At 36.8% G+C, this 19,561-nt stretch overlaps 1 protein-coding gene across 1 annotated transcript in view; it reads right to left on the bottom strand.

The window, feature by feature from the left end:
• Positions 1-5,685: 5,685 nt before the first annotated feature.
• IMPG2 (interphotoreceptor matrix proteoglycan 2) overlaps positions 5,686-19,561 on the bottom strand; it is a 116,632-nt gene continuing 102,756 nt past the window's right edge. The window contains exons 17-20 of the mRNA XM_053705435.1: positions 15,717-15,918; positions 13,432-13,511; positions 8,220-8,285; positions 5,686-5,716 (exon numbers count right to left, since the gene is read on the bottom strand). Of these exons, the coding sequence (XP_053561410.1) occupies positions 8,249-8,285; positions 13,432-13,511; positions 15,717-15,918 (319 nt within the window). The 3' untranslated portion in view covers positions 5,686-5,716; positions 8,220-8,248. The remainder of the gene's footprint in view (positions 5,717-8,219; positions 8,286-13,431; positions 13,512-15,716; positions 15,919-19,561) is intronic.

Raw genomic sequence — 19,561 nt, 5'->3', positions numbered from 1 at the left:
CTTGCCGGATAGGATGAAGACTTCGGACCCTCTTCTGGACCTCTACTTGCCGGATAGGATGAAGACTTCGGACCCTCTTCTGGACGGATTGGTGATACCCGGCGTGGTGAAGATAAGATAGGAAGATCTTCAGGAGCTTAGTGTTAGGTTTATTTAAGGGGGGTTTGGGTTATATTAGGGGTATGTGGGTGGTGGGTTGTAATGTTGGGGGGTATTGTATGTTTTTTTACAGGCAAAAGAGCTGTTTTCTTTGGGGCACGTCCCGCAAAAGGCCCTTTTAAGGGCTAGTAAGGTAAAAGAGCTGTAAAAAATTTATTTTAGAATAGGGTAGGGCATTTTTTTATTATGGGGGCTTTGTTATTTTTTTAGGGGGCTTAGAGTAGGTGTAATTAGTTTAAAATTCTTGTAATCTTTTTTTATTTTTTGTAATTTAGTGTTTGTTTGTTTTTGTAATTTAGTTTAGTTGATTTAATTGTAGATAATTGTAGATAGTTTATTTAATTAATTAATTTATTGATAGTGTAGTCTTAGGTTTAATTGTAACTTAGGTTAGGATTTATTTTACAGGTAAGTATTTAGCTTTAAATAGGATTAATTTATTTAATAAGATTTATTTTATTTTGTTAGATTTAAATTATATTTAACTTAGGGGGGTGTTAGTGTTAGGGTTAGACTTAGCTTTAGGGGTTAATACATTTATTAGAGTAGCGGCGAGGTCCGGTCGGCAGATTAGGGGTTAATACTTGAAGTTAGGTGTCGGCAATGTTAGGGAGGGCAGATTAGGGGGTTAATACTATTTATTATAGGGTTTTTGAGTCGGGAGTGAGGCGGATTAGAGGTTAATACATTTATTATAGTAGCGGTGAGGTCCGGTCGGCAGATTAGGGGTTAATAATTGTAGGTAGGTGGCGGCGATGTTGGGGGCGGCAGATTAGGGGTTAATAAATATAATATAGGGGTCGGTGGTGTTCGGGGCAGCAGATTAGGGGTACATAGGGATAACGTAGGTTACGGCGGTGTACGGGACGGCAGATTAGGGGTTAAAAATAATATGCAGGGGTCAGCGATAGCGGGGGCGGCAGATTAGGGGTTAATAAGTGTAAGGTTAGGGGTGTTTAGACTCAGGGTACATGTTAGGGTGTTAGGTGCAGACTTAGGAAGTGTTTCCCCATAGGAAACAATGGGTCTGCGTTAGGAGCTGAACGCTGCTTTTTTGCAGGTGTTAGGTTTTTTTCCAGCTCAAACTGCCCCATTGTTTCCTATGGGGGAATCGTGCATGAGCACGTTTTTGAAGATGGTCGCGTCCGTAAGCAACGCTGGTATTGAGAGTTGCAGTGGCGGTAAATATGCCTGTACGCTCCCTTTTTAGAGCCTAACGCAGCCCTTCTGAGAACTCTAAATACCAGCGTTGTTTAAAAGGTGCGGGTGAAAAAAAACACGCGTAGCTAACGCACCCCTTCTAACGCAAAACTCTAAATCTAGGCGTATGTTTTCATGAGAGCTAACCCTATGCTAAGTTAGACCTAAAGCGCGAAAAACTAACCATTATGCATATTTTACATTCTTATGTTCTTCACATATAAAAATGCAATTTTTATTAAATATATATTTCTGGTGGTGTGTCCGGGCAGCAGCAAAATTGAGGGCTAAGCAAACGTTGCTGTTTACTTACATCTTCACATTTTACATACACTATCTTTTTAAGAATTCTTTCCTGAACCGATTGATGTAGGTTTTATAAGCCCTGCTAGCCCTATTAATCCAGTCCATTGAAGGCCTCTTGGTCATCCTTGAAACGTTCTCAACACCCCCCCCCCCCCCAGTAAACAGGGTAAGCAGCTACATGGATCAAAAACTGCCTTACTGCCCTTTATACTTATTCAAACTCCACTAATTCTACCAGAAGTGACTGACATGGAGGGGGCCTTCATTTGCAGAGTTGGAGCATTTAGAAGCCTTCTAGTTGGTTTCAGACAACAATTTAAAAGTAACATCCTGGCAACATCTCCTTTGATGATATTAACAGCATGACCTACACCAACAGCTTCGAAAGTTACTGCCCTTCCCCCCACATCTGCTATTTACCTCCTTTGCAGTTCACTGTATGGAAGAAACCTGAGGCCACTCACCTAAATGGAGGATATTGTCACCATATCACTCTCCGGGTGAATGGACTGTCCTAGAAAACACTGGGGATAGCTTACTGACTCTCTCAAGCACTGTCTCTGGTTTGCAGAATGGTATCTCACCACTAGCTACTTACTTGGATGTCATGCATGCTCTCAGTTCTGAATTACCTCGGACAGCTTCTGGGAACTTATTTTTGTGGAGAGGCTTGCAGTTTGTTATTCAAAAGAACCCAGTCTGTAAGAGAGTACTTACCCTTAAAGCACTTGACATCTCAACAGCTTTGACTAATTGTTGCCTACCAGTTATTACTTCGACATGTGCCCTATTTCTATCTTATCAGAGTTGGCATTGGCTATGTCCTTTATATATACTGTATGTGTGTGTGTGTGTGTGTGTATTATAGCCCTTTGCAGTCAAATACATTATTATTATTATTCTTTATTTATAAAGTGCCAACAGATTCCGCAGCGCTGTTCATAGGTAACAAAGATAAAAGGACAGTACAATATGAGACACAAGACCAAATTTAACAAACTGATACAGGAGGAATTGGGAGCCCTGTTCCCGTGGGAACTTACAATCTAAATGGGTAGGAGGGTGAGAAACAGGAGGTGGGGACTGCAAAGGAGGGAATGATGTTAGTGTGAAGTTATATGAGGGCAACTATTAGGCAAGTGGAATTCATTAGTTACTGATTTGATGATAGGCTTCCCTGAACAAGAAGGTCTTTAGGGAGCGTTTAAAGGAGGAGAGGTTTGGAGAAAGTCTGACAGCTCAAGGAAGTGCGTTCCAGAGGGTTGGTGCCGCACAAGAGAAGTCCTGTAGTCTAGCATTAGAGGAGTTGATGGTAGAAGAGGCAAGGAGTAGATTGTTGTTGGATCTTAGGGGATGGGCTGGAGTATATTTGTTGATGAGTGAGGACAGGTATGGGGGGGCTGCATTGGTAAGGGCTTTGTAGGTAAGAGTGAGAATTTTGAATTTAATTCTGCTGTGAATGGGGAGCCAGTGAAGGGACTCACAGAGGGGTGCGGCAGATACAGAGCATCTGAAGAGGTGAATTAGCCTAGCAGAGGCATTTAGGATGGATTGAAGGGGGGAGAGGTGGGAGAGAGTAAGGCCAGTTAGTAGGTTGTTAGAGTAGTCAATCTGGGAAATTACTAGGGAATGGATTAGCTGTTTAGTAGTTTCAGCACTCAGAAAAGGACGGATTTTGGAGATATTGCGTAGGTGGTTGCGACAGGATGAAGAGAGCGATTGGATGTGGGGTATGAAGGACAGATTGGAGTCGAGTGTAATCCCTAGGCAGCGGACTTGGGATGATGGGGAGATAGTGGTGTCACCGACAGTGATAGTAAAGTTAGAAACTGGAGTAGAATTAGTTGGGGGGATTAGAAGAAGCTCAGTCTTGGACATGTTGATTTTTAGGTGGTGAGAGGCCATCCAGGAAGAAATGCCAGATAAGCAGTCACTGATGTGGGAAAGGACAGATGGAGAGAGTGCAAGGGTGGATAGGTAGATCTGAGTATCATCAGCATAGAGGTGATAGTTGAAGCCATAGCTACTGATAAGTTTACCCAGTGAGGAAGTATAAATAGAGAAGAGTAGAGGGCCTAGAACAGAGCCTTGAGGTACTCCAACAGACAGAGGCAATGGAGAGGATGAGTCGCCAGCAAATGAGACAGAAAAGGACCTATTAGAGAGATAAGAGTGGATCCAGGAGAGGGCAATGTCACAGAGCCCAAGGGAGCTGAGAGTCCGTAGGAGGAGGGGATGGTCAACAGTGTCAAAGGCAGCAGACAGGTCAAGTAAGATAAGTATAAAATAGCGGCCATTGTTTTTAGCAGAAAGAAGATCGTTAGTAACCTTGGTGAGGGCAGTCTCAGTTGAGTGTTGTGGACAGAAGCCAGATTGCAGGGGGTCAAGCAATGAGTTGGAGGATAGGAAGTGTGTTAGGCGATCGAAAACTAGTTTTTCCAGGACTTTAGAAGCTAGCGGAAGTAGTGATATGGGGCGGTAGTTTGCAGGAGAATTGGGGTCGAGGGAGGGTTTTTTGAGGATGGGGGTGACCTTTGCATGTTTGAAGGATGATGGAAATGAACCAGTAGTAAGGGATCGGTTGAATACATGGCCATATACCTTTGAACATTATTTTTTATTAATATTTATGTGAATAGTTTTTATAAGATAGGGTTTATATGAGTGTATCTGTAATATTACATGTATTTATGTTGTGTTTGGTGCAACTTTTTTTAACTCAGTCTGTACCCAATGTTTTCAGTCGTGCTAACACAACGAGCATAAAATGCAATTGCGCTCTTGCATTCTTGTTTACTTTCAACTTGTAATACAAGCACAAGTTAATGCACATGTGATATTCTTATATCTCACACGTACTAACTTGTAATCTAGAGCACCACTTGTAATCTAGCCCACATATATATTTTATAATAAAAAAAGTAATTATATATATATATATATATATTTATTTATTTTTTAAAAAGAACATTTTCTCCTATGTGAAGAATAAAGGAATGTAAAATATCGCTAAATCACTTTGGGTTTAGCACAGTTGGTCTAACATGATGTCTGGTTATAGCATTAGCGCGCACCATAGAAGTCTAAGGGGAGAAGTTAGCGCAGTATCCAAAGTCTTGAGGTTAGCACGCCTCGTTCTTTTGCTCACGAGCGAACTTTTTAACTTTCAACTTGTAATACAAGCGCTATTGTGGCCATTATACATGTTTACTTTGAGAGCAGTTAGCTTGCAATCAGAAAAATAGTGTGAGTGCCAGTTGTAATCTAACGAAATAAGAGCAGAACTGAAGTCAGCAGTGAGCAATATATAGAAAGTGTAGCGGTGTCAAAAGGCAACAGAGATTCTTCCTATTCCATGAGACAGTTATAAATATAACACCACAGGATTATGAGAGAAATGCAGACATATATAAGCACATCAAAGCCAACTGTCTATTAAAAATGTAATACATACAATATTTTAATCATCTGAATAATGAGAAATGACATATTTAATATTTAAATATATTGCGGCATATACCAACAACATAGAATTATTGATAGCAGTGACATTATCTGCCCAGTTCAATGTGTATTTTGGCAGCACACACAATATGACAACAATAAAAACATTTAGACAGCCATATTTTGTACATCTGTATATATTTTATAAAAGCATTCAGATAATCCAGTGTATTTGTAATAAAAGAAGACAAAATCAATGTAAAATATATAACATTTACAAAAGTGAATGTAATTCAGACAATGAAGTTATAAAATAGTTTTGCATCTTTTACATCAATGATTCATACTTTGTTTTTCTTAATCTTGTTTAGCCTATACTATTATTTAACTTTCAAAACGCTTACCATTTTCACACAATATTTTAATTTATTGTAATCTTGCTAATATCTCAATATATTTATAAATCATCTAAAAAATATTACACCCACACTTCACCTTAAAACATAGTAAGGTGACCTGAATTTCATCTATTCTATTGTAATGGCAAATGCGATGTTTCCATAGATTATTATTCTCCTTCCTTTCATCTTCTGCTGAACAAATATTCCTATAAAATAAAATAAAAAACAATAAATAATACTGTAGTGTGGCTTTACACCATTAATCATAGCCCCAATAGGACCTTCACCATTACTAATCTTGAAGAAAATGTATATGTTGAAATATATGGATTTAAGATTAAACATTATAATCATAGGATACCAATTCAGTAAAACTGATTTTTTTTTTAATGGGTAGAAAAATATATTTTGGGAAATCTAATTTCTCTCTTAAGACCTGACTATCATTACCTGATGATCACCGGCATGAAAATAAATGTTGCTAAATCTTTGGGGGACTTTTTTGGAGCATTATATTGTAATGTAATTGTGTCCAGTGGCGTCACTAGGGTTGGTGTCACCCGGTGCGGTAAGTCATGGTGTCACCCCACCAGAAAGCAGACACACACAAAAACAAAGGCAAACACACATACAAACAATCAGACACACTTAAAAACATACTCAGATGCACACACAAACACTCGGAAACACACTCAGACACACACACAAAAACACTGAGACACACAAAAACTCAGACACACACATACAAAATATGTAAACTGCACTGCATTAATTATAAAGCTCATGCCTAGAGCTGCTCCCTGGCTCAGCAGAGCATCAAATGAAAGATAAACAGAGCACTCTAAAATAAATCACTGAAGAAAAGGTTTAGGCGCACAAACTATGAAAATTCTGCTCTCTGACTCTGTTCCAAGTCTGTCAGTGCACAGCCCTGGGCCGCATGTCACTGATCAGTGAGCACAGATAGGCAGGCAGGTTTAGGCTAGCATTGCAACTTTGCAAGCCCCACGGCACACCCACAACATTCATAGTGAAATTGGGCAGGGGAGGAGCAAAGTACAAACAAGCAAAAGCAGCTGGGAAAACTATTTGTTGAAATTGCAGCACTTACTCAAGGGGCAAAAAAATTGTGTGTCTACAACTTCCCCAGTCCCACTAATGTTCACAAATGCCAGCCTCTAATAAAAAAAAAAATTTTTTTTTTGGTGTCACCCCCTGGAGGGTGTCTCCCATGTGCGGCCCGCCCCCCCCCCCCCCCTAGTGACGCCACTGATTGTGTCTCTTTCACATCCAGAAACTGGCATAGTGAGAAATACAGAGCTAAAATGTACCTTTATAAATTTCTTTGAGGCACCATACAGTACTGATTAGACTTAGACAACCTCACCAAAAGAGCACTTTAGAGGAGTTAAAATGTAGTTTTAAACAGAACATTTACCAAGTACATTATTAGCCACAAGACTAAAGTATACATGGTTTATGCTAACCAAAAATTATCTGGTAATTTATTAATTGTTTATATTAAATTACAATACAAACATCAAGGTTTTTTTTGTGTGTGTTTTGTTCACCATTTTTTTTCTGAAATCATAATTAAAACTCGTCCATGGAGGCAGCCATTTTATATGCAACGGTTTTCTCTCTGCAGTGCTTTAAGCTGTTTCATAGTCTATTCTGTTCCTTCCAGTAATTTCCTCTTGAGCTGTTTTTGCCTCTCAGTTTCTCTCCAAATCTCCATATCTTGTCTTTTTTTTACTGTACTCTTGACTTGAAATCTGTTTTTATGCTTGTTTAATGCCTCTTTCTTACACTTTGTTACAGTGCACTTCTGTATATATCTGCCTATACAGAAACTATCTTCAAACCTCTATATCTGCCTGAAAAAATGTAAATGTACCCTTGCAAAGTTACAGACTAGAAGATTAAAGGCTTTAAACAAGGGATATACCAATGCCTATTTTTAAAACAAATGCCCTGGTGCAGAGTCAGAAAGGTAAATAATATATAACAGTGACGTATCAGTTAAAGTTAACCACAATGAAAAATTACATATAAAATATTCCATTATGGAAAATGCCAGCTCAAATAAGTCATTCAAAACATAAAGTATGAAATCTATTTTTCCCCTCTGTATATTGTTGATGTATAGCTTTGATGCATGTGCAGTCAGGAATAGTAGATGTTAAAATAAATATATGTGTTTTTAAATAAAACATGTTTTACATATTGTTGTTAGGGTATTTAAAAAAATGTATACCCCAAAGAGCATTTGCTATTGAAGAGGCTTAGAAATATAGATATAAGAAAAAGACACAACAATGCTTTTTAGCCTACAAATGAGCTCAATTGTAAAAAATACAAATACAGAAAAAATCATTTTAACCTGAACAATGCTTTAATACCAATGAAAATGACATGAATGCAAGTCTACTGAGAGTTTGGTTAACTTGGTTCCTTTTAGTTGGCCTGTATTTAAAGTTTTTTTTTTTTGTTGACAGCTCAGATATTTTAGGATCGCTAGACTTTTGGCCAATATGACATGGCCGAGTTTAACCAACCTCACCAAACTTTTTTGTTGCAAGCAGGGGAAAGGTCAAAGCATTGTGGATTGACATCTTTATTTAAATTCAACTTATTTTATAAGGGGTATAAAGAATGATGAAATATTTTCCATAATTAATGCAGATAAAATTGGTCAGGAGTATTCACCTATATCTCTTCCAGGCATATCAGAATAATTAACTTGTGTTTGTTTTTCTTTCATTATCCACCGACCTGTTTAAGAATCAGATATACATATTAAAACATAATGCATAAGCATTCCAAAGGATTATTTCAGTTGTTGGAAAGAATTAAAAAAACAGACGTTGTGTATACACCCTTTACCAAATAATCAAACTATTCCAAGATTTGTTTTCTGGATTTTTTTAATGACATATTCAAATAGCTTCTGACACATCAAAAGGCTTTTTACATTAAAGGAACATGAAAGAGAATGCAATTTTAAAAAACTTTCCAATTTACTTCTATATCTAATTTGCTTCATCATATTGATATTCTTTGCTAGATAGGCTCAGTAGCTGCTGATTGGTGGCTGCACATAGATACCTTGTGTGATTGGCTCACCCATGTGCATTGCTATTTCTCCAACAAAGGATATCTAGGGCTCCATGTACGAAGCAGCGAAAGCTTCTCCGGAACCCTTGTGGGGCAGGTTTGCATATGCGAGCCTGCATCCCGCAATGTAAGAAGCAGCGGTCATTAGACCTCTGCTTCTTACACCCTACCCCACTTCTGAGGCGGCAAGGGAAAATCACTGAGAGCTCGCTTACTCTCGGTGATTGACAGCCCCTTCAGCCGCGTGATTGGTCGCGCAAATGAAGGGGTAGGCATTACACACTGGGATGAGTGTGTAATGATACATATGAGCCAGCGGACTATCCGCTGCCCGTATGTAGCGAAGGTGGGCGGATAGCTTTGCAAGTTGAGAAGCTGTCTGCCCGCTTCTTAGTACATGGACCCCCGAAAGAATAAAGCAAATTAGATGAAAGTAAATTGGAATGTTGTTTACAATTGTATTCTCTACCTGAATTCTGAAAGAAATTTTTTTGGGTTTAGTGTCCCTTTAAAGGGACAGTTCACTGTAAAAAAAATTATCTGAATGTGTTCCCCATGACTTGTTATACCAACTAATAAAATGTATGAGAAATTGCAAAATATATACTATGTTGCAAATACCATTTTCATAGTTTTACTTAGTATTGTCTTATAAGATATCATACATATAATTTCTTTCACAAATCTCTAAATATTAGAGCTACACCTTATAATCATTTTTCATCTTGTTTTGATCTCCTCTTACATTTTGGCTTTGACATATAAATACCTTTCAAAACACTATTGAGAGGTAAAGCTAAAAATGACAATACAAAATCTTTGTCACTTTAAGCAATACAACTAATCCAAGCTGTACAATTTCATATTTTGCTATTTTAAAAAAGGACAAATATTTTATATAGTACTACTTTCCAGATTACTAGTATTTCTAAATAGATATTCCTATATATATTTGTATATATCTTTACCTATATATAATTATATATATATATATATATATATATATATATATATATATATATATATAGGTATAGATATATATTGTACCAAAATACATCAGATATATGTAGAAATAGTTTTTTCCCACTTGCTCAATTAACTTAAATGGGGGGAATATTCTAAGTTAAGCTTTTTACGCTCGTCATGTTAGCGCACAAGCAAAAACAGTGTACTTTGAACTTTATGAGCACAACCCAACAAGCCAACTTCTATCACAGTTAAAGCTCGATCGGGAGCATTAATTAACTCTCCACTTGTAATCTGGCCCTCAATAAGAACACATTTGGGAACTACTATATTATTCAATATTTTGCTGGGAAAAATTAATATAAACTTGTAAAATATTCCACAACTTTTTCAATTACTTTTATCCTGCACATTAATTGCTACACTGTCAGAAAAAGGGGTACAGTTGGGGTCTGTTTGTGAACACTTAGGGTACAACTGCTGTGGTTGTACCCTCAATGTTTCATAATTACACCTTAAGGAACTAATATGTACCATTTAGGGGTAAATAAGGTACAAACATGTTTCTAACTGTCAAAGGGTCCATGTCTGTACCATTTAATCCCCCAAAAAGGTACAATCACTTGTGTGACCAAAAAGTTGAGGGGGGTGGGTGGATCAAGGCTGCCAAACCCTACAAGTCCATATCATTTGTACAGCTCAATTATTCATATGCACATAACTGGCAGTCACCAAAAATGAATGCAACATACATGTTGTACAGCAAAATAATTATGTTCATTTGTTGTTGGTAATATGCAAGAAGTGCATAAAAGATAGATAATCCCTTTATTACCCATTCCCCGGTTTTGCATAAGCAACACAGTTATATTAATATACTTTGTACCTCTGTGATTACCTTGTATCTAAGCCTCTGCAAACTGCCCCCTTATCTCAGTGCTTTTGACAGGCATGCAGTTTAGCCAATCAGTGTAGACTCCTAAATGACTACATGGGAGTGAGCATTTTTTTTTAATCTATGTGACACACATGAAAGGTTTTCAAAGGTTTAGAAATCAGTTTGAGCCTACCTAGGTTTAGCTTTTCAAAAATACCACCAAGGGAACAAAGAAAATTTAGTGATAAAAGTCAATTGGAAAGTTCTTTAAATTTCCATGCCCTATCTGAGTCATGAAAGTTTAATTTTGACTAGACTGTCCCTTTAATAACCCATATATTCAATGATACTGTGTTGCTGGTTCTAAATGGCAAACAAGCACTTAACATTTTAATGTTTATATTTAGAGCATCAAGATGTTAACTCTTAAACATAAAGCAAATGTATTAACTAAAATTGCAAAGAAAAAAAGAACCATTTAAAAAAAAAAAATTGTAACCGTTCCCCAGTCACATACATGGACATTGTGTGTGACATGCCATAGCGCCATCTGTTGGTTGAAAGTTCCTTGACATGTGTAACACAGCTCCATCTATTGGTAGCAGGTTCATCATCAAAATGTGTACTAGGGAAATAGACTCATTTGCATATATTTTGCATAGAGTGACAATTCAATGTATGGTTGTGAGTTTTATCGTTTATCCCTCCCCCGAATCCCCCTTCTTTTCGTTAGAGTTATATTTTATTATTATGTTGTTTTCTATATGTTTTCTATATATTTATGTTTTATGTAGCATGTCACCCTAAATTAAATGGGGTGTTTTTAGAGTCTAGTACAGAGTGATATAAAACACATTGAGCAGTTCATTTTGGAACTGGTTGTTTAGCCTTGCTTTTTCAGGTGGTTCTGTAGCAGTCTTTGAAATTGCTACATGGCTACAGTAAAGTATACAAACTTTTTTTTAAAGCTGCAGTGTGGCTATTGTAATACTGCCTGAAAAAGTACACATCGAATGCAAATATGAATGTTATATGATAAATTTAATGGATCAGCATTTGTAATATACTGTGTTGAGTACAAATTTGCCATCATGAGGTACAAAGGGCTTGTCACTGGGGCAGTACCCTTAAAAGGCCAGATTTGCACAATTTTTTAAGGGTACAATATGGTACCATAGGACTGAGGTCCAATCTAGTCACCAAAGGTACATATTTGCCTTTGAAAGGTACAATCTGCAAGGGTACCAATTTGTACCCATTTAAAGGGTATAGCAGGTGTACCTTTGAGGGTACTGTCCCAGTGACAAGCTGTTGTACCCCTAAAGGTACAATTTTTGCACATTTTTTCTGACAGTGTACCAATATGATAGAAGGTTACATGCATGCACATTTTCCTCCTGCGCATGCTCAAGTACCAGTGTTGTCGCTCAATACTTTATCAAAAGCATGCACTTGAGTAAAAATAGGAAACCTTGTCCTATCACTGCATTAGCAGCGACTTTCTTGCACAATATCAATTATCAGAAAAACAATTATAATTTTTTTACATTGCTTCAAGTCAAGTTTGAAATTGACTGCTGTGCATTTATGTCCCTGCAGTATCATAAAAGGAGGGAAAAATAAGAAAATTTAAAAATAAATATTTTAACAAATCAATTATACATAATGTGGTAAGGGTGGTAATCAACTTTTTAATAAATGTACTCTTACAAGATGACAAGCTGAAATAATTAGATGTAGAAGACAATACTTTTCTTAAATCAAAATGTAATTTAATAGTGTTTACCTTAGTATTTAGGTCTCTTATGGCTCTATGTGCTTTGAATTGTTTCCCTAATGCTTCAGTTATTATGATGAATAAAGAATCAAATAAATCTGATTATGCTACTAATACGGACATGATATAATTGTGTATCAAATTTTAGATGTGTATCTATTCTTTGCATTCAACTAAATTATGAATTAAAATAGGACAAAGAAACATAAAATGTTCAATATCACATTAGTATGGCTTAAAAAGAGGATTATGTTCTATGAGCCTAAGTAAAGTGCTTACAAAAATGAAGGTAAGTTCTTTACATCTAAATATGCACTTCTATGAATTTATGTGGCAATTCTTCAGTCAATCCAAAGCTATCACAGTCATAATTCCCAGAAGTATGCTATTGGAGGCCAGAGAAAAGCACCTGAGAAGTGGGGCCTTCAGCTCTTTAAAAAAAAAAAAAATACAGTGAATTAAAGGGCCATAATACCCAAATGTTTAAACACTTAAAAGTGATGCAGTATAGCTGTAAAAAGCTGACTAGAAAATATCACCTGAACATCTCTAGGTAAAAAAGAAAGATATTTTGCCTCAAAAGTTTATCAGTAGCCACATCCCATTGTAAAGTACTTCTAAGCAGCAAATCAGTATGTCTGTCCCGGGACAGTGGAAGGAGGGAGCTTACATGCACTCTCATCTAATTTCCCTATTCAGCTTAAGGAAATTTACAATGAAATCTCATGAGAGTTAAGTAAAATCTCATGAGATCACAGTAAAAGAGTTCATGACCTCAGCGCTGTTGATGCTGATTGGCTGCTGTTCATTTCTTCATTGTTTTATTTTTTTCAGCAGCTGAGTATAACTTTTTACACAGAACTTACTCTGCTGAGCTGAGGAAGTTGTGAGGTAACATATCTTCCTTTTTTACATAGAGATGCTCAGGTGATATTTTCCTGTCAGCTTTTTATAGTTATACTTCATCAGTTTCAAGTGATTTAGCATATGAGTATTATGTCCCTTTAATTGCATTATTTAGACTATGGTACTTGTACTATCTTGCTTTAAAGCAGTTATAATGTTATTTAGGGAGATTTATGTTGGATCTCTGCATAATGTCAGCTATTTAAGCTATGAATAACATTTATTGTAAAGCTGTAAATAGAAAGCATTCCCATACACTGTTACACATAGTAACTTACATTTGATGGTGTCTTACAAATTCAGCAAACTGTCTATCTTTAGCATACAATTCTATTATTCGTATTCGATCCTGAATTTCCTAAAAACAAAAACAAAAAATAATTAGTAATCCCAAGTAATACTTTGTAGAATAAATATAACATTGCTTAACCATATGCTCCACATCAGTGGCGATTCTAGTACTTAATATTTGGGGGGCTAATTGGGAAAACTAACAAAGGTGGTGAAAAAAATTGAAAGACTGCACACATGTGCATTTGGAGATGCATTGCACCCCCTAGTACCACAATAAACTCACAACTGTTCCACACAAGAAGAAGTTTCTTGTTTGTGTAAATAAATTATTTTTTACTCTACCCTAAATTACCATTGATTAAAATAAAAGCATCCCCCTGTAGACAAATGTCTTTATACTACATTAAACAGCTTTGCTAATACATTCAGCTGCAGTATTTAATGATCTGGATAAAATCAGTGAGGTATTGCGTTTATAAATACTTTATTCAACAAACTTCACTTTACAATGTGTAAGAATTTATCATAAATCATATATATTTTGAGACACAAACATGAATATAAATGAAGTTTTCTTTATAAACTAAACATTTTTTATCATGTATTTCAAAGGTAAAAACTTTCAAACTACATCATGGAAATAATCTCTTCAGTGAGCTGTATGTAGGTACTCAGTGTTGCTTGGATCTTCCATTTCTTTCATGCTATCATAGAATATTGTTTATATATGGCTAAAAGTATGTGGACACCCCTACTAATTAGTGAGTTCCGGTGTTTCAGCCACACCCATATCTAACCCATTGCTAACAGATACATACAATCCAGCACATAGCCATGAAATCCCCATAGGAATACATAGGCAGTACAATGGGTCGTACTGAAGAGCTCAGTGACTTTAAACATGGCACTGTCATAGGAAGCCACCTTTGCCAAAGTTAGTTTATTATTATGAAGTGAATGCATCTTGGAGCACCAACAGCTCAGTCATGAAGTGGTAGCCCACACAAACTCACAGAGTAAGGCCACTGAGTGCTGAAAAAGCAAAGCACATACAAATTGGCCTATTATCTGTTGCATCATTCACTACAGAGTTTCAAACTGCCTCTGAAAGAAACATCAGCACATACAAACTGTGTGTCAGGTGCTTTATGGAATGGCATAGCAGCTGTATACAAGCCTCACATAAGCATGCACAATGCCAAGTGTCAGCTAGAGTGCTATAAAACACACCACTACTGGACTTTGGAACAGTGAAAAAATGTTCTCTGGAGTGATGAATCACACTTCACTATCTGCAGTCTGATGGGGTGTCATGAATGCCAGGAGAAAGCTACCTACTGGTATGCATAGTGCCTACTGTAATGGTGAATTGCGGATGTTTTTTAGGTGTTTTGCTAGGCCATTTAGTTCCAGTGAAGGGTAATATTAATGCTACAGGACACAAAGACAAATTTGTGGTAACAGTTTTTGGAAGGCCATTTCCTGTTTCAGCATGACTTGCCACTGTGCACAAAGAGAGGTAAATGAAGACATGGTTTGACGAGTTTGGTGTGGAGGAACCCAAGTGGCCTGCACAGAACTCTGACCTCAACCCAACGGAACACCTTTGGGATTAATTGGAACACTGATTGCAAGCAAGACCTTAAAAAATCAGTGCCTGGCCTCTTTTGGCTGAATGGGCCCAAATCCCCACAGACACACTCTTGTGAAAAGCCTTCCTAAAAAAGTTGTAGCTATTATAGCCACAAATGGGGGGCTTACTCCATATTACTGCCTGTAGTTTAGGAATGGGATGTTAAACAAGCTCATATGATGTAAGGAGTAGGTTTCTACATACTTTTTGCCACATAGTGTTTATCAATGTCAGGTTATACTAAATAGGGGAAAGGAAATATGGCTAATATCTTAGAATTAATATTTTACTAGTTCTCATGGCTGATTGACAAGTGTTTCCTTTAATTTATATTAATGAATATTCCTTTGACTCTTTAAGGATGGTTGAACACCTTGGTAACCAGTGGAAGCTGTATGGTAGAAAATGTTTTGATTTATAGCAAAAAAAAGTTTAGTATGGTTTTTAGTTTACACTGGGAAAGCCCTTGCAAAATACATGGGGCTAACCTTTTTACCATTACCTTACCACTTACCTTTGTCATTTTTCAAGTCATTTGTTGGACTTAAACTGCTTAAATTTCAATAAAAACTAGAAAAACTGAGGTGTTCTTAAATCTTTGACCAGTAATGTATTTTTGTATAAATAACATCTTACCTCCTTGGTAAGTTCACTGTTTTCATAAATGTGTCTGATTTCTTCACTACTAAAGTCTGCAGAGGTCTCTGGGCTGGTAGAGCTAGTCGATGACATTTGGGGATACCTCTTGTAGTAATGACTATAGCCTGTGGTATCACTCTCATACATTGGATTGTATTTCACAGCATTTTCAATAGACGACAGACTATCGCTTTGTCTACTGCAGAGAAGACATAATTGTGCAAAAGTTAAGGAAATCTAAGATCTTAATGGTTATATAATGCAGTAATGGAATATGATATTTATTTGCTTGTTTGCATAAATAAAACTGGTTAAAAGAAAGTGGACATGGCATGCTAATTAAAATGTATCATGTATTAACTCTTTAGTACCAAAAAACAAAAAAGAGTTATAAAAAAAACCTCCACTACACACAGTTCATAATTGAAATTCAATGCATGAATCCTAAATTCTCATGTGGAACTTTTTTTATAAAACCTATTTCCAACTAAAACTCAAAAGATACAAAGTTATTGAGTTAATTTCAAAGAACACGGCCGGACATGCAAATAAGTTCATATGTGATCACCCTTTGATTCCAAGAAATCTTAAGACAAAGTTCTTTATAGACAAACATTGCATGGGGTAGAATATCCAAGTCCGAAGAAACCATTCATAGACAACCCATTTCTTTATTGTAGATCTCATCAAAATAGTATAGTTTTGTTTGAAATCAGTATATGAGTCTAAAGAAACTTGTCATAGGTGACCTGCTTCTTGCTTGTGTATCTCCCTAATATGGTATGGTTTGATTAGTGCTACAAACCTTGGATAAAGCCCATATATTCATTTAGTTTATGGCGGGCAAAAGAATTATAGCAGCATTCCATTACAAATAGTGCAGTAATCAGTTAGAACATACATATTTGCCTGTTTACAAACAGCATTTAAATCCCATTCCCATATACCTTCCACTTTCCATGAGATTGTGTGATAACATGGTATCCTTTGTGCTTTTAGCTTGGAAATGTTATTATCTGTTTCTGCATCATCCGCACTTAATAATTTACATACTGTTTTTCAGTATTGTTGCATGTGTAGTGAATTACTGCTATTACTCTTTTGTCCACCATAAGCTAAATAACCCTACCCAAATGTCTTCAGGGCATCTCCATTCCTCTATATATAATGTAAGTTTGCTGTCAGCTTTACTTAACAAATAAATTAGGACATATTTTGAAAGTGATACAAAAATTATCCACAATAATGACTCAAGGTACAGACTAAATATGAGACACATGAGTTGGTACTAAAGCAACTAATTTGAAGCCACAAATGGAAACAAAAATTTTTCCTTTTTGAGAAGGAGCTGCCTGGAAGAACATCCTGACTGATATTGTTTCAAAAAGCAAACATTCAGTTGGCAAACTGTAGTATGCATGCAGGGAAAATCAGGTTGCTGCTTTGCTCATAGATTTAATAGAACAAGCTCATCAGAGTAATGAATGGGCATTTTTTTCTTGAGCTTTTGCGCCATAAGACTGAAGGAACATATCCAATTAACTAAATAAGCTTGATATTCTTAATAACCTCTCAGACTACATCAAGCCTGCATTTCCTTGTTGTCCATGGGATTAGGCTAGAATAACTAATAAACAATATTAAAATTAATATACAGAAGACAAACTATTTCTGGCAGCTTTGTATTGGTTAAAACTCATAGACATAAATCTGCATAAACATTCAAAATCCCACAGAGAATGGGATGCTTGAAAACATAACCAATAACTTTCAAACCAGGGAAGATTGCCAGACTATTAGAGTAAAAAGATATCTTACACTGGAAAAACTGAGAAAGCAGGAGTTAGACATTTTAATGTAGTTGGTTTCCCCTCCATCAGTTAACCCATGCAAACAAGTATTAAGCTTTAGGTGTCACCAGATTAATTATCTCTTATTTAAACCAGGGGAGGTGGGTACACATCTAGTTATTCTTTTTACTAGAAAAAATATATGCACAGCCATGTTCTTAACATTCTATAAGAATAAAAAAGAGACCTCAAGGTCGTTTGATCCAGTAATTTTTTTTGGCAGATTGGACTCCTAATGGACTTACGACTCTAAAGGCTGTGACACACTGAGAGTGGCGCAGCAGCCTTTTCACCTCTGCGTGCTCAGCAGCATCAGGTCGCATAGCTGAGTAGTCAGAGTTGAAATATTTTAACTTCCAAAGCGATGCAACGTGGTGCACATCTCTTGCAGTGTGTCACAGCCTTAAAGGTTCTGACACACTGAGAGCGGCGTGCAGCGTGATGATGCAGCTGAGCGCGCCCAGTGTGTCCTGCCTTTTCATCTCTGCGCACTCAGCTGCGTCAGGTCGTGGAGCTGAGCACTCAGAGTTGAAATATTTGAACTTTAGAAGAGATGCGACACGATCGTTTCCAGTGTGTCAAAGCCTTAAGGTTCAGAAATCCTCTTTTTTTTTTTCAATAAACTACAAACTGTATAACAGAAGGATCCTTTAATATACGACCCTATATTTCAGTCAATTTGCAAATGTCTAATGCAAAACTAATCAAATGTACAGATGCCTTAGTGAAGCCAGTAACTTTCATCATACTGTATCACAATGGGCTTCCCAAATTCTCCTGAAAAAACTGCACAGATTAGAATCAGAGATGTACAGATTTAGAATCACTGTCTTCAGCAACATTTTATAAATCTTCTAGTCTGATCTGGGTATAAAATAAACTCACAGGGGCATATTTATCAAGCTCCGTATGCCTCTTGTTTCCGGCAAGCCTTCAGACTTGATAACTTGTCCGCCTGCTTTGAGGCCGTGGACAGAAATCAACCCGATCGAATACGATCGGGTTGATTGACTCCCCCTGCTAACGGCCAATTGGCCGCAAATCTGCAGGGGCGGCATTGCACCAGCAGTTCACAAGAACTGCTGGTGCAATGATAAATGCCGATAGCGTATGCTGTCGGCATTTATCGATGTGCAGCGGACATGATACGCTACATCGTATAATGTCCACTCGCACTTTGAATTTGCCTCATAATCTTTACCTTACCTGCTTCTAAAAAAGTGAAAGAGAAGAAAAGATTTCAGAAGAAGAACAGCTCCTACCTGAGTAACCAGGTTTAAATCTCTTGGGGAATCAGAGTAAGGGAAGGAAGCCCTATACTTAAAGGGACATTCCAGCCAAAATTGGAATCCACATGGATGTGTTTCAGAACCATTTTTGTAATATACATTTATTAGCAATAATGCTTCTAATGAAAGCTATAGCTGTTTCAAAAGTGTATTTAAGTATGCGCCGTGCACAAGCAATTTAAACACAGCAGTTGCTCATAGAGTCTAAGGTGCTTGCACCGTCTGGTAATGACACAATTTGTTAATTGCTGATATGATACAAGCCCCACTGGAACTCTGAACAACCACAGTATTTAAAATGCTGGTGCACTGAGAATATCCAGCTATGCTTCACATGCACGTGTAGAGAAAAATACTAACACTAAAATAGCCCTAACTTTTACTAGAAGCATTTTGCCAATACATTTATATTGTAAATATGTTTCTATTTAAATATTTAATTCATCTATGTGCATTTAAATTGTGACCAGAACGTCCTTTTAAGCTTTTATCACCAGGAACTATGAGAGTGAGGAGGCACCCAATTCTCATATAAGCAAATGCTTCCAACCAGAACCAATTAAACAAATTAGGTTCTATAATTTGCAAAGTATAAACAATGGCTTGATAAGCAAGATCAAAACTGGAATTTTGATAAATGAAAAACGTGAAATGGTGTTTCTCTTTCAAGCTAATGATAGGAGGAGCATCACAATCCATCTGA

Source organism: Bombina bombina, chromosome 3 (assembly GCF_027579735.1).
Source record: "Bombina bombina isolate aBomBom1 chromosome 3, aBomBom1.pri, whole genome shotgun sequence".
NCBI lineage: Eukaryota > Metazoa > Chordata > Amphibia > Anura > Bombinatoridae > Bombina > Bombina bombina.
This window is presented reverse-complemented; position numbering and strand designations above follow the sequence as displayed.